This window comes from Scyliorhinus torazame, chromosome 12, assembly GCF_047496885.1.
Source record: "Scyliorhinus torazame isolate Kashiwa2021f chromosome 12, sScyTor2.1, whole genome shotgun sequence".
Taxonomy (NCBI): Eukaryota; Metazoa; Chordata; class Chondrichthyes; order Carcharhiniformes; family Scyliorhinidae; genus Scyliorhinus; species Scyliorhinus torazame.
Window position 1 is genome coordinate 210567760 of NC_092718.1, and position 26705 is coordinate 210594464.

A 26705-nucleotide genomic window follows, 5' to 3' on the forward strand; every position below is an offset into this window, starting at 1 on the left:
GTTCAGCGGAATACCATGGAGTGCAAAATCAATTTTGTTGCCTTCATCACTGAATCTGGCAGTCGAATCTTTCAACAACATCACCTCTGAAAAGTTGGAGTAATAGTCTATGACTATCAAGTAGTCATGACCCTGGAACTGAAATAGATCCATGCCCACCGTGTTCCATGGACTGGTTACAATTCCCATCCGTTGCATGGTTTCTTTCCTCTATGCAGGCTGATGCATCTGATAAATTGGTCATGCTTGAACACACTGATCGATCTCTCTGTTTATTCCCGGCCAATACCCGGATTGTCTGGCTCACCTATGACACTTTTTGATGCCTTGATGACCCTGGTGAATCTGCTGCAGAATGCCTAGATGTAAACTGGCAGGTATCACTATCCTGTCTCCCTTTAGCAGGACACCATCAATTATAGTCAGTGATGCGACCATCAATTCACTCGAGACGGAAGTAGAAGTAAACTGCGGCTTTAATCAACTTAGAACAGTGCCTGCCTGCAACTGATCCAATACTGAGAACCGCCTCCAGGTCAACTGCTCTTTATACCTCCCTTCAAAGGGAGGAGCCATGGGCGGAGCCCATACAGGCCCCACCATGTTCCCCTATGGATAATGCCATACAATGGCCCATAAGAGGAGCCCACAAGGGCAACAGCACAGTACAGATACAATTACAAGGGCAACAGCACAGATACAAATACAATGGTGGATTATTGGCATAATACATTCACCACAGTCAGATTATCTCTAATGTTTTGAAAGGGTGATTTGCATCCAGCAGGCCATCCTTCTCTGAGGTATTGTTTTACCTTCTGGAGCGTCAGGTCCTTTTCAGTTTCGGCTTTTATGGTCTGTAGTTTGCGATCAGATACTGGTAGTAGCTTAGAAATTAAACGAGCTTGCAATTCCACTATTCGGACTAATTTGGGTTCTGATGATTCAGCATCAGTAGTCTGACTACTGTGTAGTCTGATGTTTCAGCATCATCGAAGCTTTGTTGCCTGATGGTCCATCATCAGTCTCAGCTTTGGAGAGGTCTTTCACATAACCTAGATCTTCCCTGGACTCTTCATCTGTGTCATCTGAAGTACCGGTTGAATGAATCCGTTCAACTATCTGCAATCTTTCACAAGCAGCAACACCAATCAATGAAGATTTCTGACCCTCTACTACCTCAAAGTCGATGGGTATCTCTTTTCCCATTCTTCACGACAAGACAGCATGACCCCTTTGTAGCTATCGTGTTACCTTTGGACTCTTTGAACTCACAGGCGGACTGCTATAACAGAAGCTTTCTGATTGCTTGTTTTAAAGATCGGAACGTGATAATATTTGCGTGCGCTCCTGTGTCAATCTTGAATGGGATCAATTCACCATTTATTTCAAGTGAGACAGTCCACTCATTTATTATCTTTGAGAGTGTTTTTATTGCTCTTTCTTCTCGATCCAATAAATCAATATTGGTAATGGCTTCTGTCATGAAGGTTTCTGAAAGTGAATATGGTGAGCAATCCTCTCTGTCCTTCATGATTTTCGATTTTTGCTCAACACTGTGCACACTTTGGATCTGTCTGGCATCACTATAATGCTGTTTAAATTTGGATACTGGAAGAGTTGGTTCTCAACGACAATGTGCTGCGAAGTGATTCAGTCTACCACACTTGGAAGAATGTTTCCCTCTCGTTGGACAATTTTCTTTTACTGTGGGCGTGTCCACAGCTTGTGCACGCCATCACACACGTGATGTCACAATCAAAATGGCCACCGGCAGTTGTACGCCGTTTCCTTAATGGATTAATGGCATCGGCCACGTTTATTGATTTCACGCTTCTTTCTTAGCCACGAATTTGGCATACTCGCTGGATGCCTGCTCCCCGGCCTTACACTTATTTATAACGTCTTCAATCGACAACACCGGCTTTCTCAACATTTTCTCGCGCAACCATTCATTGTTTATTCCGAACACAACTGGGTCCCGCAGCATAGACTCGGAGGCTGAAGCAAAATTACAGGACTGCGCTCGGAGCTTGAGAGCTGTGACAAAGGAATCCACTGACTCTCTCCTAAGCTGCAGCCTTTTCCAAAACATGCAGTGCTCATAGGCCTCATTCGCCTGTTTCTTACAGTGTGTGTCAACCTTTTGGAGCACCATGCTGTATTTATTTTTGTCCTTATCGGCACTGAATTAAAACAAATTGAATAACTCTAAGGCTTCAGGTCCAGCCAAATTTTGTAGGAGAGCTACCTTACCTTGATCTGATGCATTTTCTAGAGTGGAGGCAGAAATAAAGACTTTGAACTGTTGCTTAAAGAAAGCCCAATTCTAGCATAGTTTACCATGTGTCTTGAAGTGGTCAGGTGTCTTGAGACCTTCCATCTTCTGCTCAGTCTTTACTGCAGATTTGTTCTGAGTTGAAGCTTCTGGATTGCTTTCTTCAATCTCCAATGCTATTTTACACTAATCTAATTACTGGTTCTTTCAAGGAATAGACTCCTGGTACCATGTGGAGTTCTTTGTGTTGCTTATTTAGGGTGGTTGGCGTAGTGTTCCACAAAGACCACAGTATAGCTTTCACTTAAACAAAGCTATAATTTTATTTACACTACTAAACTGGGTTTCAACACTTAGTCCTTTTGGAATACAGAATTGATCAATAACATCTAACTACACTTACCTAAAGCTAATCTCACTACTGGTATAAACTATAATCTAACCTTCTCACACTAACTGCTTTGATGACCTTCACTAGCTGTGTCCTGCTTACTGCTCCCCTAAGTTCCAGCATCACTGCTTTGTAGAATAGCATCTGCAGCTCCCTCGAGTGGCTATTCATGGTACTACATTAACCTTTGCCATGCAGATAGTTATAATAATACTACAGATCTTTTACATCCATTTCAGGGAGCAAACAGGCCTTACGTGAAAGACAGCGGGCGAGATTCCCCATTAGCGCTGAGATCGGGAATGCCAATTGGGTGGGGAATAGCTTCCGAAGCCAAAATCGCGGCAGGCGCCGGTTTGATGCCAAGTCGCGAGTTTTCATTCCCTCGAAAATGGCATCACTGCATTGCACCTTGCGCGTACTTTAAACACCATTTGCATATCATTAGCGGGTACTTTAAACACCATTTGCATATCATTAGCGGGCCCACCCGCGATTCTCCGCCTCCGACGGGCCTAGTTCCCGACGGCACGGTCCACGTGTGCTCTGAAAAAATGTGAACCAAGGCATGGTGACTGCTGAGAGAGAGAGAGAGAGGGCACACAGACGGTGTCCAACACCGGCATACTTCGCCGACCGTCGTGCCGCTTGCCGGGGGGGGGGGGGGGGGGTGCCTGCCTCCTTCTAGGGCCGGGGTGGGGGACGGGGTAGTAGTGGGGAGTGGCCAGGAGGTGGGCTGTGGGGTCGGGGTGCACGGGTACGCAACACCATTACCGCAGCCGGCGAGGCAGCCATGCAGCTGCGCACGCCGCTGATAGCCCGCTTTAAATTCATTGAATTCAGCGATGCCAGAGAGCTCTCTTGGCACCGTGCTCTCCCCTCTGATGAGAAACTACTCAATCGATTTCGGATCTATGAACGTTAATCAGGACTAACCAATTGTTTGGCGCCTAGGCTGTGAGTATTTCAACAAAACCATTAAGAGTTTATAGAAATAGTTGTTGCCCGATATTAAGACTGTTGGGGAGATTTTCTCCTTTCGTTGCAGTCTGTACCCAAGGGCTTTATTTAAACAACGCCTGGTTTATCATTGTCCAAATTCAGATAAAGAGTTTTTATTTGTTCCTTTAAAATATACTGAGTCGAGTTAATCAAACAGTGAAGAGAGCCAGCTGGCTACAGGAAGCTTCATACTGTAGCAACCATAACGATTTTTGTAGCACAGTTGCCAAGGTCGCCATCGCTGATGCTGGATTTAGATTCCGGATTCACTCATTGAATTTAACTTCCCCCAGCTGCTGCAATGGGCTTTGACCCTCTGCCCGCAGGACATTAGCCTGGGCCTCTGGATTACTAATCCAGTGACATTAGCACTATGCCAATGTTTCGCTGACAAACTCTGGCCCGCAAGGTTAAAAGTCACAGGACGCAAAGGTAGCACACGTTCCACGTAGCTCACTGAGAAGGCTAAGGGGCGATCTGATCGAGGTATTCAAGATATTAACAGGGAAAGACAGGGTAGATAAAGATAAACTAGTTCCACTGGTTGGAGATTCTAAAGCTAGGGGGCATAGTCTAAACGTTAGTGCCAGACCGTTCAGGAGAGATATTAGGGAAGAACCTCTTCATGTAAAGGTCGAGGTTTAGAACTCTCTCCCAAACAGCAGTTGAAGCTGGATTAGTTGTTAAATTTAAATCTGAGCTAGATAGATTTTGGTTAATAATAATCACTTATTGGCACAAGTAGGCTTCAATGAAGTTACTGTGAAAAAATCTCAGACGCCACATTCTGGCACCTGTTCGGGGAGGCCGGTACGGGAATTGAACCCGCGCTGCTGGCCTTGTTCTGCATTACAAGCCAGCTGTTTAGCCCACTGTGCTAAACCAGCCCCTATATTATGCAAAGATAATAAGGGATATGCATCAAAAGCAGGTATATGGAGTTAGCCCACAGATCAGCCATCATCTCACTGAATGGAAGGACAGGCTTGAGGGGCTGAATGGTCTAGTCCTGTCCCTATGCTCCTAAGTGAGGACTTGCAGAATTTTGCACGGCGAGCCTATCCTTCCCAACATATGAAGGCTTTGTGTGTCCTGTTTAAAGGTCATGAAGATGTGATGACAGATGCCTTTAACACGGTAGCACAGTGATTAGCACTGTTGCTTCACAGCTCCAGGGTCCTAGGATCGACTCTCGGCTTGGGTCACTGTCTGTGCGGAGTCTGCACGTTCTCCCCGTGTGAGCGTGGGTTTCCTCCGGGTGCTCCGGTTTCCTCCCACAGTCCAAAGATGTGCAGGTTAGGTGGATTGGTCATGCTAAATTGCCCTTAGTGTTCAAAAGGTTGGATGGGGTTGCTGGGCCTGGATGGGTTGGAGGTGTGGTCTTAAGTAGGGTGCTCTTTCCAAGGCTGGCGCAGACTCGATGGGCCGAATGGCCTCCTTCTGCACTGTAAATTCTATGATTCTATGAGACATATGGAAATCTGTTAACAATTTCATAATTCTTTCTTTATAATTTTTTTTTGACAGTAGATTGGAGTTCATCAGTAGCAACAGGTTTTGCTGTTAACTTTGACCTCTGTTAAGGCAGCACGGTTGCGCAGTGGGTAGCACTACAGTCTCACAGCGCTGAGGTCCCAGGTTCGATCCCGGCTCGGGGTCACTGTCCGTGTGGAGGTTGCACATTCTCCCCGTGTCTGCGTGGGTTTCGCCCCCACAACCCAAAGATGTGCAGGCCAGGTGGATTGGCCACACCACATTGTCCCTTAGTTGGAAAAATGGGGCGGGATTCTGCAAACCCCCACCGGGTCGGAGAATCGCCGGGGGCTGGCGTGAATCCCGCCCCCGCCGTGTCCCGAAGTCTCCACCACCAGAGATTCGCGGGGGCGGGAATCGCGCTGCGCCGGTCGGCGGGCCCAGCCCCTCAAGGTGAGGCTTTGGCCCCAAAAGGTGCGGAGAGTTGCCCTCTGTTGTCCTTTGAACACAATCTTACTGTTAATGCGGCAGACAATAATCTTGCTTTGTCTCTACAGTGTTCACTGGGATCTACGGGTCCTTTGCAAGACTAAAGTGTATCGCCAGTCCAATTGCCAGGATGAGTGGTCCTGAAAGGAAGGCCAGGCCACGACGAATGATCAGTTGTTTTGTGGACAGGATTTCTCCAACCGTGGTGACTCCAGCGTCCAGAATGGAAGACTCTTCTGTCACCCGGCCATTGTTTATCTTTGGTTCCAATACACAGCCATTGGGAACGGGATTCGCTGCACTCTTTCCTGTGTCCACACCTGTGGAGGAAAGTCACATTGAAAAGTTGTAAGAACATGATGGTACCTGTTAATCCAAATAATTTTAGGAGGGCTGGTGATCAGGCTAATGATCTCCTGCAGAAGAACCAGCCGTGGGTCATACCACATGATCTATATACAGGTGATCGATCTTGTCATAAGCACCATGGCCACGAAGCCAGGGAGATAAAAGAGCACGAAATACAGTGCAACTGGGAGCGGAGTGCTGACTCGGAATTTGGCGGTACTGAGGTGATGCCGGATTCAGAAGTGACACCAGGTAATTGGAAGCAGCTAAAAGGTCTACAATTTGTGGTATATAGTTTGTAAAGGCTATATTCTGCAGTAATGAGGACCAGGGAAGAAGACTCTGAGAATAATTGATGGTAATTGATTTAAGTATCTTCCAAAAGGTTTAATTAATTAATTAAGTTCTAATTTTTTGAATTAAGGGGCAATTTAGCATAGTCAATCCACCTTCCCTGCACATCTTTTGGGTTGTGGAGGTGGAACCCACGCAGACAGGGGGTGAATGTGCAAACTCCACACAGACAGTGACCTGGGGCCGGGATCGATCCTGGGTCCTCGGCGCCGTGAGGCAGCAGTGCTAACCACTGTGTTACCGTGCCACCCCCAAAAGGTTTAATTCAAAGGTCTGACTCACGCAAGAGAATGCAAAGCCAGGGTGTGCTCTTGCTGCTCTGTGTGGGAAGTTAGGATCACCTCCAGAATGGAACATGAGGAGCCAGCAAGTGTGCTGGAAGTGCCTCAAGTTGAAGCTTTTAATTTTGATCCTGGATTTTGGAGCTGGGGCAGCGACTGGAGTCATAGTGGAGCAACATCTACATGGAGAATATCCTGGATAGCATGTATAGAGCGGTGGTCACACCACAGGCTTAGGGTGGTCCCTTTAGTCAGGGTATCCCTTGGGGGGGGTCTGCCTAACACAGATCCCTGGACGGGTCTCCCTATTACAGGGGTCCTGGGGGGGAGGGGTCTGCCTATAACAGGGGCCCATTGGGGGTGTCTTCTTATTAGGTAGAAGAGGACTGGGCAGGCAGGGCATTGTGGGTCTGGGGTGGCCCTCGGATGGACTTGGGGTCAACCCCCCTCAGGATTTAGCCCCTTGGCCCACCGCGAGGTCCACCACGCCAGGGGCCACGCTGGCAGAGACCACAAGTGATCCGCGCCTACATGATTCCCAGTCCCGAGGACCGGTGAATAATGGGGGGGGGGGGGGCGGAGCACAGGGCGCCGGGTCCGCTAAATGAACGCAAATCGGTCATTAAATCCTATTTGCAATCATTTACTTCCCTCCATCGCCTCGCAGACGTGGACTTCAAGACTGCTCCCAGCGCGGGGCAGGGGGGGGGGGGCGGGGCGTCGGGGCATCGCGCTCGGTTCAGCGCCCAACATCGATTCCGATTTTCCCCTGATGCTCGATTCGCCATCCCATCGGGGAACAGCGTGGGGCGGAGAATCCAGACCTGTATGTTTTCAAGACGGTGTGAGATGTGGCTCTTGGGACAAAATGGATCAAAGAATATGGGGACAAAGCTGGAGCAGGTTAATGAATTGTGTGATCAGGCATCATAATGAGGCAGACTTGATTAGAGAACTTAAGGTGAAGGAACCTTAGGGAGCAGTGACCACAATATGATAGAATTTACCCTGCAGTTTGAGAGGGAGATGCTGCAATCAGATGTAACAGTATTACAATTAAATAAGGGTAACTACAAAGACATGAGGGAGGAGCTGGCCAGAGCTGATTGGAGAAGGAGCCTAGCAGGGAAGACAGTGGAACAGCAATGGCAGGAGTTTTGAGCGGTTATTAGGGAGGCACAATAGAAATTCATCCCAAGGAGGGGGAAACATGCTAAGGCGAGGACAAGGCATCCATGGCTGACAAGGGATGTCAAGGACAGCATAAAAGCAAAACAAAAAGCATACAAAGTGGCGAGGATTAGTGAGAAGCCAGAGGATTGGGAAGCCTTTAAAAGCGAGCAGAGGACAACTAAAAAAGCAATAAGGGGAGAGAAGATGAAATATGAGTGCAAACTAGCTTTTAATATAAAGGAAGATAGGAAGAGTCTTTTTACAATATATAAAAGGTAAGAGAGAGGCAAAAATAGACATTGGACCAGTGGAAAATGAGGCTGGAGAAGTAATAATAGGAAACAAATAAATGGTAGATGAACTGAATAGTTACTTTGCATCAGTCTTCATGGTGGAAGACACCAGTGGGATGCCAGAGCTCCAGGAGAATCAGGGGGCACAGATGATTGTTGTGGCCATCACTAAGGCTAAGGTTCTGGGGAAACTGAAAGGTACTAAGGTGGATAAATCACCTGGACCGGATGGACTACACCCCAGGGTTCAGAAGGAGATAGCTGAGGAAATTGTGGAGTCATTGGTGGTGATCTTTCAGGAATCACTGGAGGCAGGGAGGGCCCCTGAGGACTGGAAAGTGGCAAATGTAACACCGCTGTTTAAGAAGGGAGGGAGGCAGAAGACGGGAAATTATAGGCCGGATAGCCTGACTTTGGTCATTGGCAAGATTTTAGAGTCCATTATTAAAGATGAGATCGCGGAGTACTTGGAAGTGCATGATAAAATAGGACTGAGTAAGCACGGCTTTGTCAAGGGGAGGTCATGTCTGACAAATCTGTTTGAGTTCTTTGATGAGGTAACAAGGAAGTTAGACAAAGGACAAATGAAAGGTGGAGCTTGTTCAATGAACAAATACTGCGTGTCCTTGATAGGTATGTCCCTGTCAGGCAGGGAGGAAATGGCCGTGTGAGGAAACCATAGTTCACAAAAGAGGTTGAATGTCTTGTCAAGAGGAAAAAGGAAGCATATGTAAGGATGAGAAAACAAGATTCAGTTGGGTTGCTTGAGGTTTACAAGGTAGCAAGGAATGAGCTTAAAAAAGGGCTTAGGAGAGCTAGGAGGGGGCATGAGAAGTCCTTGGCGGGTCGGATCAAGGAAAACCCCAAGGCTTTTTACACTTATGTGAGAAATAAAAGAATTACCAGGGTGAGGTTAGGGCCGGTCAAGGACAGTAGTGGGAACTTGTGCATGGAGTCAGAAGAAATAGGAGAGGCATTGAATGAATACTTTTCTTCAGTGTCCACCAAGGAGAGGGGCCATGTTTTTGAGGATGAGAGTGTGATACAGGCGGGTAGGCTGGAGGAGGTAGATGTTCTGAGGAAGGATGTATTAGCAATTTGGAAAACCTTAGGGTCGACAAGTCCCCTGGGCCAGATGGGATATATTCAAGGATTCTTTGGGAGGCAAGGGATGAGATTGCAGAGCCTTTGGCATTGATCTTTGGGTCCTCACTGTCCACGGGGATAGCGCCAGAGGACTGGAGAGTGGCGAATGTTGTCCCTCTGTTCAAGAAAGGGAATAGGAATGACTCTGGTAATTATAGGCCGGTTAGTCTTATTTCGGTGGTCGGTAAGTTAATGGAAAAGGTCCTGAAGGATAGGATTTATGACCATTTGGAAAGATGCAGCTTAATCCGGGATAGTCAACACAGATTTGTGAAGGGTAAGTCTTGCCTCACAAATTTGATTGAATTCTTTGAGGAGGTAACTAAGTGTGTAGATGAAGGTAGAGCAGTTAATGTCATATACATGGATTTTAGTAAGGTGTTTGATAAGGTTCCCCATGGTCGGCTTATGAAGAAAGTAAGAAGGTGTGGAATAGAGGGACATTTAGCCAAATGGATAAGTAACTGGCTATGACATAGAAGACAGAGGGCGGAGGTGGATGGAAAATTTTCAGACTGGAGACTAGTTACCAGCGGTGTACCACAGGGATCAGTGCTGGGTCCTCTGCTATTTGTGATTTTTATCAATGACTTGGAGGAGGGGGCTGAAGGGTGGGTCAGTAAATTTGCTGATGACACCAAGATTGGTGGAGTAGTGGATGAGGTGGAGGGCTGTTGTAGGCTGCAAAGAGACATTGATAGGATGCAGAGCTGGGCCGAAAAATGGCAGATGGAGTTTAACCCTGACAAGTGCGAGGTGATTCATTTTGGTAGAAAAAATTTGAATGCGGATTACAGGGTCAACGGCAGCATTCTGAGGAATGTGGAGGAACAGAGAGATCTTGGGGTTCATGTCCACAGATCTCTGAAGGTTGCCACTCAAGTGGATAGAGCTGTGAAGAAGGCCTATAGTGTGTTAGCGTTTATTAACAGGGGGCTTGAGTTTAAGAGCCGCGGGGTTATGCTGCAACTGTACATGACCCTGGTGAGACCACATTTGGAGTATTGTGCAGTTCTGGTCACCTCATTATAGGAAGGATGTGGAAACATTGGAAAGGGTGCAAAGGAGATTTACCAGGATGCTGCCTGGTTTGCTGGATAGGTCTTATGAGGAAGGGTTCAGGGAGCTAGGGCTTTTCTCTTTGGAGCGGAGGAGGATGAGAGGCGACTTAATAGAGGTTTATAAGATGATGAGGGGGATAGAGTGGACGTTCAGAGACTATTTCCTCGGGTGGATGTAGCTGTTACAAGGGGGCATAACTATAAGGTTCAGGGTGGGAGATATAGGAGGGATGTCCGAGGTAGGTTCTTTACTCAGAGAGTGGTTAGGGTGTGGAATGGACTGCCTGCTGTGATAGTGGAGTCGGACACTTTAGGAACTTTCAAGTGGTTATTGGATAGGCACATGGAGCACACCAGAATGACGGGGAGTGGGATAGCTTGATCTTGGTTTCGGACAATGCTCAGCACAACATCGAGGGCCGAAGGGCCTGTTCTGTGCTGTACTGTTCTATGTTCTAGAACCAGTGGATGTGATTTATTTGGATTTCCAGAAGGCCTTTGACAAGGTGCCGCATAGGAGACTGTTAAATAAGTTAAGAGACAATGATGTTCAGGGTAAGATCCTGGCATGGATAGAGATTGGCTGACTGGCAGAAGGCAGAGAGTGGGGATAAAGGGGTCTTTTTCAGGATGGCAGCCGGTGACTAGTGGGACCACAACATTTCACAATAGACATTAACGATTCGGAAGAAGGAACTGAAGGCACTATTGCTAAGTTTGCAGATGATACAAAGATTTGTAGAGGGACAGGATTTTTGAGGAAGCAGGGGGGGGCTGCAGAAGGATTTGGACAGGCTAGGAGAGTGGGCTAAGAAGTGGCAGATGGAATACAATGTGGAAAAGTGTAAGGTTATGCACTTTGGAAAGAGAAATGGAGGCATAGGTAGGCTATTTTCTATCTAGAATTTACAGTGCAGAAGGAGGCCATTCAGCCCATCGAGTCTGCACCGGCTCTTGGAAAGAGCACCCTACCCAAGCCCACACCTCCACCCTATCCCCATAACCCAGTAACCCTACCCGACACTAAGGGCAATTTTGGACACTAAGGGCAATTTAGCTTGGCCAATCCACCTAACCTGCACATCTTTGGACTGTGGGAGGAAACCGGAGCACCCGGAGGAAACCCACGCACACACGGGGAGAACGTGCAGACTCCGCACAGACAGTGACCCAAGCCGGGAATCGAACCTGGGACCCTGGAGCTGTGAAGCAATTGTGCTAACCACTATGCTACCGGGCTGCCCTAAATGGGGAAATGCTTAGGAAATCAAAAGGGCAAAGGGACTTGGGAGTCCTTGTTCAAGATTGCCTTCAGGTTAATGTGCAGGTTCAGTCGGCAGTTAGGAAGGCAAATGTAATGTTAGCATTCATGTCAAGAGGACTACGATACAAGACCAGGGATGTACATCTGAGGCTGTATAAGGCTCTGGTCAGGCCCCATTTGGAGTATTGTGAGCAGTTTTGGGCCCCGTTTCTAAGGAAGGATGTGCTGGTCTTGGAAGGACCCAGAGGAGGTTCACAAGAATGAACCCAAATGAAGAGCTTGTCGTAAGAGGGACGGTTGAGGACTCTGGGCCTGTACTCGTTGGAGTTTAGAAGGATAAGGGGGGATCTTATTGAAACTTACAGGATACTGCGCGACCTGAATAGAGTGGATGTGGAGAGGATGTTTCCAGAAGTAGGAAAAACTCGAACACGAGGGCACAATCTCAGACTAAAGGGATGATCCTTTAAAACAGAGATGAGGAGGAATTTCTTCAGCCAGAGGGCGGTGAATCTGTGGAACTCTTTGCCGCAGAAGGCTGTGGAGGCCAAATCACTGAGTGTCTTTAAGACGGAGACAGATAGGTTCTTGATTAATAAGGGGATCAGGGGTTTTGGGGAGAAGGCAGGAGAATGGGGATGTGAAAAATATCAGCCAGGATTGAATGGCAGAGCAGACTCGATGGGCCGAGTGGCCTAATTCTGCTCCTATTTTCTGCGATTCATGTTTTTATCCTATAAATTACTTCAATACACAAGTTCTCTAATCCTTGTCTACACAGGGTACAGTCTGTAGCCTGCTCAACAATGTTAAGAGGCTCATATGAACACAACATGTGATAGGAAATTAACCTGTACCACGTCCGTTGTTCATTTTTCTTCTTTTCCATTCCTATTTATTGGGATGGAAATTCGATGAACTAAATTACAACTTGGAATAAACTCCTTATGGGGAATGGTTTAAAGTCAGCACAACTTCCTCCTTTACCTGTTGACAGATATTGGGTTTGACCAGCCAAGGTTCCGGTCGAGGTGTCCACGTCTCTCATCACACCTGCGTTAACCAGAGCCTTAAACAAAACCCAAAAACCAGCATTAAAACCGTGGAGGGACACAACAGAGGCAACGCTTTCTGTACAAAACAGTCTCCAGACCGTATTTTAGTGCATTTTTTAACCCTCACCCGACATCCGGAATGGAAACTCAGATCAAAGAGTTGACACATTCCTATTGGGTGGCAAAATAACTAGGAGATTACCTGACTGTTCATTCTGCCAATGGGGTACAGTGCACAGTACGAGGAGCTGGGTGGGGGGGGTGGGGGGGGGGGGGGGGGGGACAAAAGAATATTTTATGCAAAAACTTGGTGTAATAAATAATCTTTATTATCTGCTTTTACCTCATCAGATACTTCATTCCAGTTCATCCTGGAAATCGCTATCAAATAAAATACTAATTGGACAAACACACTAACGAGCATTCCGGACACGATACCTGCAAAATAACAATGGTGCAGTGAATATGGAGCAAAGATGTTGGTGTCGTGTTGGGTGTTCCGATACACAAATGAACCAACACGGCTGTAGATGGTACAACTCTGTTTTATTGTCTTGAACAAGAACAACTACTAACTGCTGGCTGAGGTTCGTGCTTCACCAGCTAACCTGTGGACCCAGCCCTTTCACTATCTTAGTGAGGCACTCAGCACATGGTGTGTGTCTGAGTGGCACGCTGTGAGCTCTGTGCTCTGAGCTATCTCCTGGTAGAATGAGCGGGAACTGTGGTGTTCCCTGTTTTATAGTGCGTGTGCTCTCACTGGTGATTGGCTGCGATGTTGTGTGTGTGCTGGTTGGTCCAACTGCCTGTCCATCAGTGTGTGTGTGATTGCACCATGATATGCTGATGTGGATATCAGTGACATCCCCCCTTTTCACAAGGATATGTGCCTACATGCTAATAAATATTAGTGTGTACTGAGTGCTTCTGAGTATGTGTGTGCAATATTTACAACATGTACATGAGGCTAAACTATATACAGAGGAAGGTGTCAGGTGCAACAGAGCAACGAGGTTGTACCAATAATAAAACAAGTGCAATCATCAAACGACGAGAGAGAACTTCTGGAATGACAGGAAAGAAACACGTTAACAGTACTGTAAAACAATTCAGTGAGTCCAATGTGCTAACAGGCTCATAAGTCAAGTCAACAGGTGGGCGACAAATTCGGGTTGACCGCCTCACGGGTGGGTCAGGGTCCGCCGGCTGAGGAATGGGCCTGGCCACGGGCGAGAGAGGAATAGGCAGAGTGGCAGGAAGCTCAACAAAGCCGACATCAGGGACAACAGGAGGGCGTGGCACCGGTGCATGATCTCGTAGCGAGCGCGGAATCAGCCGTAGGGCCCGCCGATTACGTCGGCGAATGGAGCCAGCAGGCATGCGAACCAGGAATGACGCGGCAGAGAACCTCGGCGGTTGCCGACCAGCCACCCTCCGGTAGGTGTATGCGGACGTTGTCTCCAGGCGCCAGGGCAGGAAGATCAGTTGCCCGAGCGTCATGTGCCATCTTCTGCTGAGCACGCTGCTGTTGCATCCTTCGCATTACTGGAGCATGGTCGGGTTCAGGAACATCAATGGACGGCACAGTGGTCCTGAGGGTGCGACCCATCAACAGCTGGGCTGGCGAGAGGCCCATGGACAGTGGGGCCGAGCGATAGGCCAGCAGTGCTAAACAGAAGTCAGATCCGGCATCAGAAGCCTTGCAGAGGAGCCGCTTCACAATGTGGACGCCCTTTTCCGCCTTGCCATTCGACTGGGGATGCAAAGGACTGGACGTTACGTGCGTGAAGTTGTATGAAGTGGCAAAGAAAGACCATTCTTGGCTCGCAAAACAAGGCCCGTTGTCAGACATGACGGTGAGCGGAATTCCATGGCGAACGAAGGTTTCTTTGCATGCCCGGATGACAGCTGATGATGTCAAGTCGTGCAGGCGTCTGACCACCGGATAATTTGAAAAATAGTCAATCAGAATAATGTAGTCCCTGCCGAGCGCATGAAAGAGGTCCACACCCACCTTCGCCCAGGGGGACGTGACCAACTCATGAGGCTGAAGCGTCTCAGGGGGCTGCGGCGGTTGAAACCTTTGGCAGGTGGGGCAGTTGAGCACCATGTTGGCGATGTCGTCGCTGATGCCCGGCCAGTACACCACTTCTCGGGCCCTCCGCCTGCACTTTTCAACCCCGAGATGGCCTTTGTGCAGTTGTTCGAGGACAAGCCGGTGCATGCTGTGTGGGATCACAATCCGGTCCAACTTCAGGAGGACACCATCAATGACGGCCAAGTCGTCCCGGACATTGTAGAATTGTGGGCACTGCCCCTTGAGCCACCCGTCCGTCATGTGGCGCATTACACGCTGTAGAAGGGGGTCAGCCGCAGTCTCACGGCGAATGTGGGCCAGACGTGCGTCAGTAGCCGGCAGATTGGCCGATGTGAAGGCTACTTGTGCGTCGACCTGACAAACGAACCCCTCCGATTCGGGCGGTGTGTTTACCGCCCTGGACAGAGCATCCGCGATGATGAGGTCCTTCCCTGGGGTGTAGACAAGTTGGAAGTCGTACCTCTGGAGCTTGAGCAGAATGCGCTGGAGGCGAGGGGTCATATCGTTGAGGTCCTTCTGAATGATGCCGACCAGGGGGCGATGGTCGGTCTCCACAGTGAACTGCGGAAGACCATATACATAATCGTGAAACTTGTCGATGCCAGTCAACAGGCCTAGGCACTCCTTCTCAATCTGTGCATGGCGCTGTTCTGTGGGTGGCATGGCCCGCGAGGCATAGGCGACCGGGGCCCATGATGCAGTGTCGTTCTGTTGCAGGAGTACCGCCCCAATGCCAGACTGGCTGGCGTCAGTTGAGATCTTTGTTTCCCGCGTGGTATCGAAAAACGCCAGTACCAGGGCGGTGGTGAGCTTGACCTTGAGCTCCTCCCATTCACTCTGGTGTGCGGGCAGCCACTGGAATTCTGTTGCCTTCTTGACCAGGTGGCGAAGAGCCGTTGTGTGCGAGGCAAGGTTGGGAATAAACTTCCCCAGGAAGTTGACCATCCCGAGAAAGCGCAGCACTGCCTTCTTGTCTGACGGCTGCTGCATGGCTGCGATGGCTGCCACTTCAGTGTGTGTGTGTGATTGCACCATGATATGCTAATGTGGATATCATGACAGTTGGGTTCCCCTTCCACTTCTATTCCTCTGTCAAAACCTTTCATCTATATCAGATGGCTGGTGTCCACTTTCATGGAGGTGCCTGTCCAATTTTGGCCTGTATTCAGGCGATGAAGAATTCAGCCAGGGATGCTGTTGTTGGTGAATATCCAATGATCCGTTCATGCAGCAAAGTTGGACGTGACCCATGGCTGAGGGCAGCACTCCTCCCGCCAATATCCCAGTGTCTCTGGTTAGCGATGAAAAATGACCATGGAAGGAAGGTTGCCCTGTCTAACGGTGCAGAGTGAGGATGGGTCGTCATTGGCTCCAAAACTGCACGTGGACAGGTCAGACCCGAGTTGGACCCCAGAGACGAAGCTTCCACCTAAGTACACATTTTGTTTTCGGTCATCTTGAGAAGGAATGGTATCTTCAATGCTTTGAAAGAGAGCGACTGGGGCACAGGGGTCATAGTTGTCAGTAAAGAAGAAAGGAAAGTATTTAAGTTCCTACCCAATACACCAAGTTTGGCAGCAAACATCAGTGAGATTCCAATGGGAAACCCAATGAGGTAATATCCGACCAGGTTACCGATAGCCCCCAGTTTCTGTTTCCCAGCTCCTCTTAGCACTCCACCACATACACACTGTGGAATAGACAAACAGAATATATGACAGAGATTACACAACAAATTGTTGTAACTTCCCCAGGAAGGAAACAAAACCTCGTGTCTTATCATGTCCTCGAATAATTCAGATCCGGTGGATAACACTTTGAACACAGCCACCGATGTTATGTTTGGAATCGGGGATGTGGTCAACTCACCTCCGTGTTTTGCCATCATCAAAGGTAACAAAGAAAACCTCTTTTCTGAATCGAAACGCACACGTGCCGGCGGGATGGGCATCGTCGCAGGCGGGATAGGAAATCCAATTGGCTTTCGGTCTCTCTGCAAATTTTCCAGTCCCGCCCACGATAATCCCCGCCACTGATGGGATCAGGAAATCCCAGCCACTGATGGGATCTCCCCCCAAATGCTACAAATGCGGAGGGACAATTGGAGCTTTCAAGACAGTATTTTTTTGATACTGTTAAAGTGCGTGGCATCACTTTATATAACAATGTGGTTTACTGCGAACAACAATGACGTTCATCTACATACAGACACAGCGATAAGGACATGGCAACTAGGAGCAGGAGGAGGCATTAAGCCTCTTGAGCCCTCTCCGCCATTCAATATGATGATGGCTGATCTCATGGCAGCCTCAACACTTTCCTGCCTGCTCTCCATAACCCTTCAGCCCATTACAAACCGGAGCACCCGGACGAAACCCACGCAGACACAGGGAGAGCGTGCAGACCCCGCACAGTCGCCCGAGGTTGGAATTGAACCCAGGTCCTTCACGCTGTGAGGCAGCAGTGCTAACCACTGTGCCGCCCTGCTGCCCAGTACAGTTGCAGAAACACTTCCCTACTTTTGCACTCTATTCCTTTAGCTATAAAGGCCAAAATTCCATTTGCCTTCCTTATTACCTGCCTGAGGACCAACCCCTGTGGCACCCGGCTAGTTACATCTTGCCATCCAGAAAAAAATCCATTTATCCCGACTCTCTGACTTCTGTGAGTTAGCCAGTCTTCTATCCAAGAAAATAAATTACCCCTAACCCCATGTGATCTTATCTTGGGCATTTACCTTTTGAGGGGCACCTAATCAAATACCTTGTGGAAGTCCAGATATACTACATCTACAAGATCCCCATTATCTACTTGGCTTGTTACATCTTTGAAGAGTTCTAGCAAATTAGTCACACATGATTTACCCGTCAGAAAACCACGCTGACTCTGATGGATAGCGTTTTGACTTCCCAAATATTCTGTTTTTACTTCCTTAATAATGGATTCTAACTATTTTACAATGACAGATGTTAAACTAACTGGTCGATAGTTTCCTATTTTCCCTCCCTTTTGGAATAAGGGCAACATTAGCATTTTTCCAATCCACTGGAACCTTTCCCACATCCAGGGAATTTAGGAATATTATAACCAATGGATCCACTATCTCCACTGCCACTTCCTTTGAGACCCTAGGACCATGGGGACTTGTCTGCCTTCGATCCGATTAGTTTGTTTAGTACATTTTCCCTATTGATGATGATTTTTCTAGGTTCCTCCCTTTCTATTATCTCTGCATTACCTGTTACTGTTGGAATGGTAAGAGAGTCCTCCACCCTGTAAACCAAGGCAATAAAGATTATTATTATTATGGTCAGGATGTAGTGGGGTGGTCAGGGTGTAGTGGGGTGGTCAGGGTGTAGCGGGGTGGTCAAGGTGTAGTGGGGTGGTCAGGGTGCAGTGGGGTGGTCATGGTGTAGTGGAGTGGTCAGGGTGTAGTGGGGTGGTCAGGGTGTAGTTGGGTGGTCAGGCAATATTTGGGTGGTCAGGCTGTATTTGGGTGGTCAGGGTGTAGTTGGGTGGTCAGGCTATATTTGGGTGGTCAGGCTGTATGTGGGTGGTCAAGGTGTAGTTGGGTGGTCAGGGTGTAACGGGGTCGTCAGGGTGTAGTGGCGTTGTCAGGGTAGTAGGGTGGTCAGGGTGTAGCGGGTTGGTCAACGTGTAGTGGAGTGGTCAGGCTGTATTTGGGTGGTCAAGGTGTAGTGGGGTGGTCAGGGTGCAGTGGGGTGGTCAGGGTGTAGTGGGGTGGTCAGGGTGTAGTGGGGTGGTCAGGGTAGTGGGGTGGTCAGGCTGTATTTGGGTGGTCAAGGTGTAGTGGGGTGGTCAGGGTGTAGTGAAGTGGTCAGGCTGTATTTGGGTGGTCAGGGTGCAGTGGGGTGGTCAGGGTGCAGTGGGGTGGTCAGGCTGTATTTGGGTGGTCAAGGTGTAGTGGGGTGGTCAGGGTGTAGTGGAGTGGTCAGGGTGTAGTGGAGTGGTCAGGGTGTAGTGAAGTGGTCAGGCTATATTTGGGTGGTCAGGCTATATTTGGGTGGTCAGGCTGTATTTGGGTGGTCAGGCTGTATTTGGGTGGTCAAGGTGTAGTGGGGTGGTCAGGGTGTAGTGGAGTGGTCAGGGTGTAGTGGAGTGGTCAGGGTGTAGTGAAGTGGTCAGGCTATATTTGGGTGGTCAGGCTGTATTTGGGTGGTCAGGGTGTAGTTGGTTGGTCAGGGTGTAGTGGGGTGGTCAGGGTGCAGTGGGGTGGTCAGGCTGTATTTGGGTGGTCAAGGTGTGGTGGGGTGGTCAGGGTGTGGTGGAGTGGTCAGGGTGTAGTGAAGTGGTCAGTCTATATTTGGGTGGTCAGGCTGTATTTAGGTGGTCAGGCTGTATTTGGGTGGTCAGGCTGTATTTGGGTGGTCAGGGTGTAGTTGGGTGGTCAGGGTGTAGTTGGGTGGTCATGGTGTAGTGGGGTGGTCAGGGTGTAGTGGGGTGGTCAGGCTGTATTTGGGTGGTCAGGGTGTAGTTGGGTGGTCAGGGTGTAGTTGGGTGGTCATGGTGTAGTGGGGTGGTCAGGGTGTAGTGGGGTGGTCAGGCTGTATTTGGGTGGTCAAGGTGTAGCGGAGTGGTCAGGGTGCAGTGGGGTGGTCAGGCTATATGTGGGTGGTCAGGCTGTATTTGGTTGGTCAGGGTGTAGTTGGGTGGTCAGGGTGTAGTGGGGTGGTCAGGGTGTAGTGGGGTGGTCAGGGTGTAGTGGGGTGGTCAGGGTGCAGTGGGGTGGTCAGGCTGTATTTGGGTGGTCAAGGTGTAGTGGAGTGGTCAGGGTGCAGTGGGTTGGTCAGGCTGTATTTGGGTGGTCAGGCTGTATTTGGGTGGTCATGGTGTAGTGGAGTGGTCAGGGTGCAGTGGGGTGGTCAGGCTGTATTTGGGTGGTCAAGGTGTAGTGGGGTGGTCAAGGTGTAGTGGGGTGGTCAGGGTGCAGTGGGGTGGTCAGGCTGTATTTGGGTGGTCATGGTGTAGTGGAGTGGTCAGGGTGTAGTGGAGTGGTCAGGGTGTAGTGAACTGGTCAGGCTATATTTGGGTGGTCAGGCTGTATTTGGGTGGTCAGGGTGTAGTTGGGTGGTCAGGGTGTAGTGGGGTGGTCAGGGTGTAGTGGGGTTGTCAGGGTGTTGTGGGGTGGTCAGGGTGTATTTGGGTGGTCAAGGTGTAGTGGGGTGGTCAGGGTGTAGCGGGGTGGTCAGGGTAGTAGGGTGGTCAGGGTGCAGTGGGGTGGTCAAGGTGTAGTGGGGTGGTCAGGGTGTAGTGGGGTGGTCAGGGTGTAGTGGGGTGGCCAGGGTGTAGCGGGTTGGTCAACGTGTAGTGGGGTGGTCAGGGTGTAGCGGGGTGGTCAGGGTGTAGTGGGGTGGTCAGGGTGTAGTGGGGTGGTCAGGGTGTAGTGGGGTGGTTATGGTGTAGTGGGGTGGTCAGGGTGCAGTGGGGTGGTCAGGGTGTAGTTGGGTGGTCAGGGTGTAGTGGGGTGGTCAGGGTGTAGTGGGGTTGTCAGGGTGTTGTGGGGTGGTCAGTGTGTATTTGGGTGGTCAAGGTGTAGTGGGGTGGTCAGGGTGTAGCGGGGTGGTCAGGGTAGTAGGGTGGTCAGGGTGCAGTGTGGTGGTCAAGGTGTAGTGGGGTGGTCAGGGTGTAGTGGGGTGGTCAGGGTGTAGTGGGGTGGCCAGGGTGTAGCGGGTTGGTCAACGTGTAGTGGGGTGGTCAGGGTGTAGCAGGGTGGTCAGGGTGTAGTGGGGTGGTTATGGTGTAGTGGGGTGGTCAGGGTGCAGTGGGGTGGTCAGGGTGTAGTGGGGTGGTCAGGGTGTCATGGGTTGTTCAAGGTGTAGTGGGGTGGTTATGGTGGAGAGGGGTGGTCAGGGTGTAGTGGGGTGGTCAGGGTGTAGTCAGTGTCATAATATACACCAGTATATCATGGTGCAGACACACACTGATGGACACACAGTGGGACCAATCAACATACACAACATCGCAGCCAATCACCAGTGAGAGCACACGCACTATAAAGACAGGGGGCATCAGAGTTCCCGCTCATTCGAGTAGCAGCTAGCTAGGAGCACAGAGCTCCCAGCCTGCAACACAGACATTCACCATGTGCTGAGTGCATCAACTGGTTAGGACTAGGCAAAGGTCTATAGTTAAAGCTGGTGTCGTATTTACCCACAGTTCAAGTATGTTTAAATAGTTAACTTTGTAACAAAATAGAGTTGCACCACTTCAAGTGTTGGTGACCTGCTTGTGATCCAGAACACCCAACACATCAGTCAGGGTGTAGTGGGGTGGTCAGGGTGTAGTCAGGGTGTAGTGGGGTGGTCAAGGTGTAGTCAGGGTGTAGTGGGGTGGTCAGGGTGTAGTCAGGGTGTAGTGGGGTGGTCAAGGTGTAGTCAGGGTGTAGTGGGGTGGTCAGGGTGTAGTCAGGGTGTAGTGGGGTGGTCAAGGTGTAGTGGCGTGGTCAGGGTGAAGTGGGGTGACCAAGGTGTCGTGGAGTGGTCAGGGTGTAGTGGGGTGGTCAGGGTGTAGTCAGGGTGTAGTGGGGTGGTCAGGGTGTAGTCAGGGTGTAGTGGGGTGGTCAAGGTGTAGTGGGGTGGTCAGGGTGAAGTGGGGTGGGGTAGTCCTGTGGTCAGGGTGAAGTGGGGTGATCAAGGTGTCGTGGGGTGGTCAGGGTGTAGTGGGGTGGTGAGGGTGTAGTCAGTGCAGTGGGGTGGTCAAGGTGCAGTGGGGTGGTCAGGTTGTAGTGAGGTGGTCAGGGTGTAGTGGCGTGGGGTAGTCCTATGGTCAGGGTGTAGTGGGGTGGTCAGGATGCAGTGGGGTGGGTTAGTCCTGTGGTCGGGTGTAGTCAGCGTCAAAGCTGTAGTTGGGATGGAACGCGCAGTCAAGTGACGGGATAGTTGTTTGGGGGAGAGGGTAGTCGGGTTGGGGAGCTGGTCAGTGGGTTATGGATGGTCAGTGGGTTATGGCTGGTCAGTGGGTTAAGGCGCTCAGTTAAGTTAATCTGGTCTGTAGCCATCTAAGATTGCCACCTGCAAAGGACCATGGGAATTATGGCCAACCCAGGACTCAGACAGATACAGAGCCTATGTGTATCTGAAACACAGATAACCAAGCCTGATCGAAACCCCCGTTCGTTTGCATTCTAATGGCCCATTTTCCCAGGACAATAGAACTCCAATCAAGCAACCGGTACAGCCACAGACTGATCAGCGCCACTCCCCTTACTCAGAAAGCACAACTGCCAAAGTCAATGACCGTTAAGGACCCACCCGGCTACCAAGGCACCCGCCCCTTTATTGGCCGAAATCGAAGACAGTGATCAGAGCCCTGTCGAACTATTGGGTCCAAGGTTAAGGGCCGCCCCAAAGAGCACAAAATCCCAGAGGGATAAAAGGGAGCACAGCCATGTGCTCTGTCTCTCTTGGATCCGGCCTGTGCCAGCCCAATTGCAGCAGGAACAGCCAGCTAAGTTCAAGACCAACGATCGCTACCTGACGGGTGAGCCCAGCAGAGACAGGGCCACTTTCTTCGAACCAGCCAAGTGAAATCCAGATAAAGGCATTATCCATTTGCACAGTGCCGGTCGCCCTGAAGTTTAGTGTAGGTTATTGTAGCTGATAGGTACAGTTTAACTCGTAGTAGATATTGTGTTTGCATGTCGACATTGTCATGATATGCAAACATGCAACCAATGAAGACTCAGAATAGGACACAACCAATGGGCAGTCAGGACACTCAGAGGTTGCATCACCACAAGGGGGCATGACATAAACACTATAAAAGGGATGAGGCACTCACACCCTGCCTCTTTCCACAGACAGACATCTAGAGAGTTAGACAGGGTTGATCAGCAGCCTCACACCCCAGGCTTAGAGCAAGCTGGTACAGTTAGACTGAGTTACTGCAGTTAGATTAGCAGAGAGTCGAACTCATTTGAGAACTGTGTTAATAGTTCAATAAACACGTTCAGAGTCTGGAGCATCCTTTAGTAAAGACTGCATCTAGTAGCAGCCTGTGTTATCCAAAGCAGCATAACACAACATGATACCAGGAGTAAGTGTTCAATCTATTTAGTTTAACTCAGCAAGATCCGCGACAACCAGCTACTGAATACAGGCACAATGGACAAGATTCAGGTTCCTCATCAGCTCAGGACCATCGGCAATCTTAGTGCCAACTGGCGATCATTCAAGCAGAAATTTCAACTATACATGGAAGCATCCAATCTCAATGGTGCGACCGATGCTCAGAAGATAGCTCTTCTACTCACCACTGCGGGTGACCATGCGATAGAGACCTTCTACTCCTTTCACTTTTCCGAAGGGCAGGACAAAACAAAGTACCAAACCATCCTGGACAAATTCAACAGCCACTGCGAGGTGGACACCAACGAAATCTTGGAGCGCTACATCTTCAAGCAGAGGATGCAAGGTAAAGACGAATCCTTCAACTCCTATCTAACTAACCCTAGACTGCTAGCGCAATCCTGCAACTTCGGTGATATCACTGACTCCATGATCAGAGACCAAATCGTTTTTGGAGTCCACTCTGATCCTCTGCGAGAGCAATTGTTGAAAATCAAGCACATGACCCTGCCAGTGGCGATTGAAACGTGTACTGTGCATGAGCACTCTAAAAATCCCTATTCACAGTACAAAACGGCAGAAAGTGAAAAACAAGCCTCCCACGAGGTGGAGAGTGTTCAGGCCGTCTCCCGGATGCAGCACCTCCACATTGACGAAAGCGGCCATTTTGCGCGCTCTTCCCGGGGCCTAACGCATGCGCAATGCGATCAGGAACACAAAGTGGCCGAAAACCGCACTGCGCAGGTGCAGATGTCCGAGAACCGCACCGTGCATGCACAACGGCGCACTGAGCGTCATGACGCCGGCGTCATGACGTGTGCGAACTGCGGCACCGCCCATTTTTAAAAAAAACTGCCCTGCAAGAGGCAAATGCTGTTTAAACTGTGGGAAACCAAGCCACTATGCAGCCCTGTGCAGATCTGCACCACCAGTCAGGAACCAGCGCTCCCAATTCCGACAGCGGCGCATCAGAAGTGTGCAACACCGAATGCATGACTCTGATCCAGGCAGCGCGACGGATCCAGATGATGAATACCTGGACAACACTTACCGAGTGGGCATTATTACAAAGTGCGAATACGCCACACCGGACACATCGCGAGTCCAATCAATCCTGGCCGTGGATTCCGAGGACGAATGGCGAGCAGTGATGAAGGTCAACCACTGCCCCATCCAGTTCAAACTGGACACAGGTGCCTCCACCAACCTGATTTTGCAGGTGGACATCAAGAGAATCAAGAAGCCCCCCACAATCCTTCCAGCTGCCTGCAAACTCCTGGACTACAATGGAAACGCAATCAAGGCACTGGGGTCCTGCCATCTGCAGGTGTCCAGCCGACACACACAAGCAAGCTTACTCTTCAAGATTGTTAAACCAGACAGGGTGTCCCTGCTAGGTGCGCACGCCTGCAAGCAACTGAACCTCATTCAAAGGGTCTACACCACGACGCCGTCCCATTCGGATCTTCAAGCCAGCATCGACGCCATCCTAACCCAGTACCCAGATGTATTTAGCGGGATGGGCACGCTGCCGTACGAGTACAAGATTCTACTGCGGCCTGATGCCAGGCCAGTGGTCCACGCACCACAACGAGTCCATGCTCCACTGAGAGAGTGCCTGAAGGCAGAGCTCACGAGTCTACAACAAAAACGCATCATCTCCAAGGTCACTGAACCAACCGACTGGGTCAGCTCGATGGTGTGCGTAAAGAAGCCTTCGGGGGACCTGCGCATCTGCATTGACCCCAAGGATCTAAACAAAAACATGATGCGGGAACATTACCCCATCCTGAAGAGGGAAGAAATCACGCGTGAGATGGCACACGCGAACTTCTTCACAAAATTGGACGCATCCCAAGGATTTTGGCAAATCCAACTTGAAGCATCCAGCAGAAGGCTCTGCACCTTCAACACGCCTTTTGGCAGATTCTGCAACAACCAAATGCCATTTGGCATCATCTCGGCATCAGAGATTTTCCATCGCATCATGGAACAGATGATGGAGGGAATAGAAGGGGTCCGTGTCTACGTTGACAATATCATAATCTGGTCCACAACCCCAGAGGAACATGTGTCGCGACTCAAGAAGGTATTCCGAAGCATACATGAACATGGCCACAAGCTGAACAGGTCCAAGTGCTGTTTTGGGACATCCACGCTGAAGTTCCTGGGCGATCAGATTTCGCAACACGGTGTGCGCCCGGACACAGACAAAATTAAAGCCATCGAGGCAATAAAGGTCTCCGAGGACAAGAAGGCAGTACTGCGCTTCCTGGGAATGGTCAATTTTCTTGGCAAGTTCATCCCGAATTTGGCCACACACGCCACAGCCCTACGCAACCTGGTGAAAAAAATCAACCGCCTTTGAGTGGAAGGCGGAGCACCGAACAGAGTGGCTGGAGCTGAAAGCCAAGCTCACCACTGCACCTGTCCTTGCATTCTTTGACCCAGACCGAGACACCAAGATATCCACAGATGCGAGTCAGGATGGCATTGGGGCGGTGTTGCTTCAAAGAGACGAAACATCATCTTGGGTACCAGTAGCATACGCGTCACGGGCAATGACACCCACTGAGACCAGATATGCGCAGATTGAGAAGGAGTGTTTAGATCTTCACACCAGCATCCTCAAATTTCATGATTATGTCTACGACTTGCCAACATTTACTGTTGAGACGGATCATAGGCCTCTGGTCCACATCATCCAAAAGGACCTGAACGACATGACGCCTCGTTTGCGGAGAATTCTGCTCAAACTCCGGAGGTATGATTTCAATTTGGTGTACACACCTGGCAAGAAGCTCATCATCGCCGATGCATTGTCCCGCTCCGTCAACTCACCCAGTGAACCACTGGAGATCATCCAGAACATTGAATTGCAGGTACAACTGTGTGCAACCACTCTCCCAGCAACAGATGAGTAGATTGTTCTCATCCGAGAAGAGACGGCCGAAGACCCCCTGTTGCAGCGAGTCATCCACAACCTCAGCAATGGCTGGCAGAAAGGGCAAAGCCCTCAATTCTACAACGTCAAGGACGACCTGAAGCTGATCGACGGCATCCTGCTCAAGCTGGACAGGATCGTCATCCCGCTACGTCTCCAGAGCATGGTGTGCGGCAGATTCATGAGGGACACCTGGGCGTAGAAAAGTGCAGACGCAGGGCCCGGCAAGCTGTCTACTGGCCCGGCATCAACCAGGACATCACGGACATGGTCCTGAACTGCGAAACCTGTCAGACGTTCCAACCAGCGCAGAGTAAGGAGGCGCTCCAACCACATGACCTAGAGACCTCGCTGTGGCCCAAGGTTGGCATTGACCTATTCCACGCGAATGGTCGCGACTATATCTTAATCATCGATTACTTTTCGAACTATCCTGAGGTACTGAAGCTGCCAGACCTCACCTCGCAGACCGTTATCAAAGCGTGTAGAGACATTCTCACGGCATGGCATCCCGAACACCGTCATGAGCGACAATGGCCCGGGCTTCCACAGTAGAGAATGGTCCACGTTTGCCAAGAGCTACAATTGCAGGCATGTCACCTCCAGTCCGCACTATCCGCAGTCCAATGGCAAAGTCGGAAAAGGGGTGCACATCGTTAAGCACCTCATCCGCAAGGCCTCGGACTCCGCTTCCGACATACACCTTGCACTACTTGCATACCGGGCGACTCCCTTGTCCACTGGCATGTCGCCAGCTCAACTGCTGATGAACAGGGTCCTGCGGCCGACACTTCCAGCCATACACCTGCCCAACCTTGATCACCTCCCGGTGCTGCAGAAAATGCAGCAGCTTTGCGACAGCCAGAAGCAGGGCTATGACGCACATGCCACCGATCTGGACGTGCTGTCCCGGCAGACACGGTCAGGATCAAGATACCGGATGGTGGGTGGTCTGCTCCGGCTGTCGT

General features: G+C 50.0%; 1 protein-coding gene across 1 annotated transcript in view; it reads right to left on the minus strand.

Annotated features, from left to right (window-relative positions):
- Positions 1–5203: 5203 nt before the first annotated feature.
- The window catches only part of LOC140386944 (multidrug and toxin extrusion protein 1-like), a 63176-nt gene continuing 41674 nt past the window's right edge, over positions 5204–26705 (minus strand). Inside the window, exons 14-17 of the mRNA XM_072469861.1 lie at positions 16264–16396; positions 12952–13046; positions 12541–12622; positions 5204–5953 (exon numbers count right to left, since the gene is read on the minus strand). Of these exons, the coding sequence (XP_072325962.1) occupies positions 5715–5953; positions 12541–12622; positions 12952–13046; positions 16264–16396 (549 nt within the window). The 3' untranslated portion in view covers positions 5204–5714. The remainder of the gene's footprint in view (positions 5954–12540; positions 12623–12951; positions 13047–16263; positions 16397–26705) is intronic.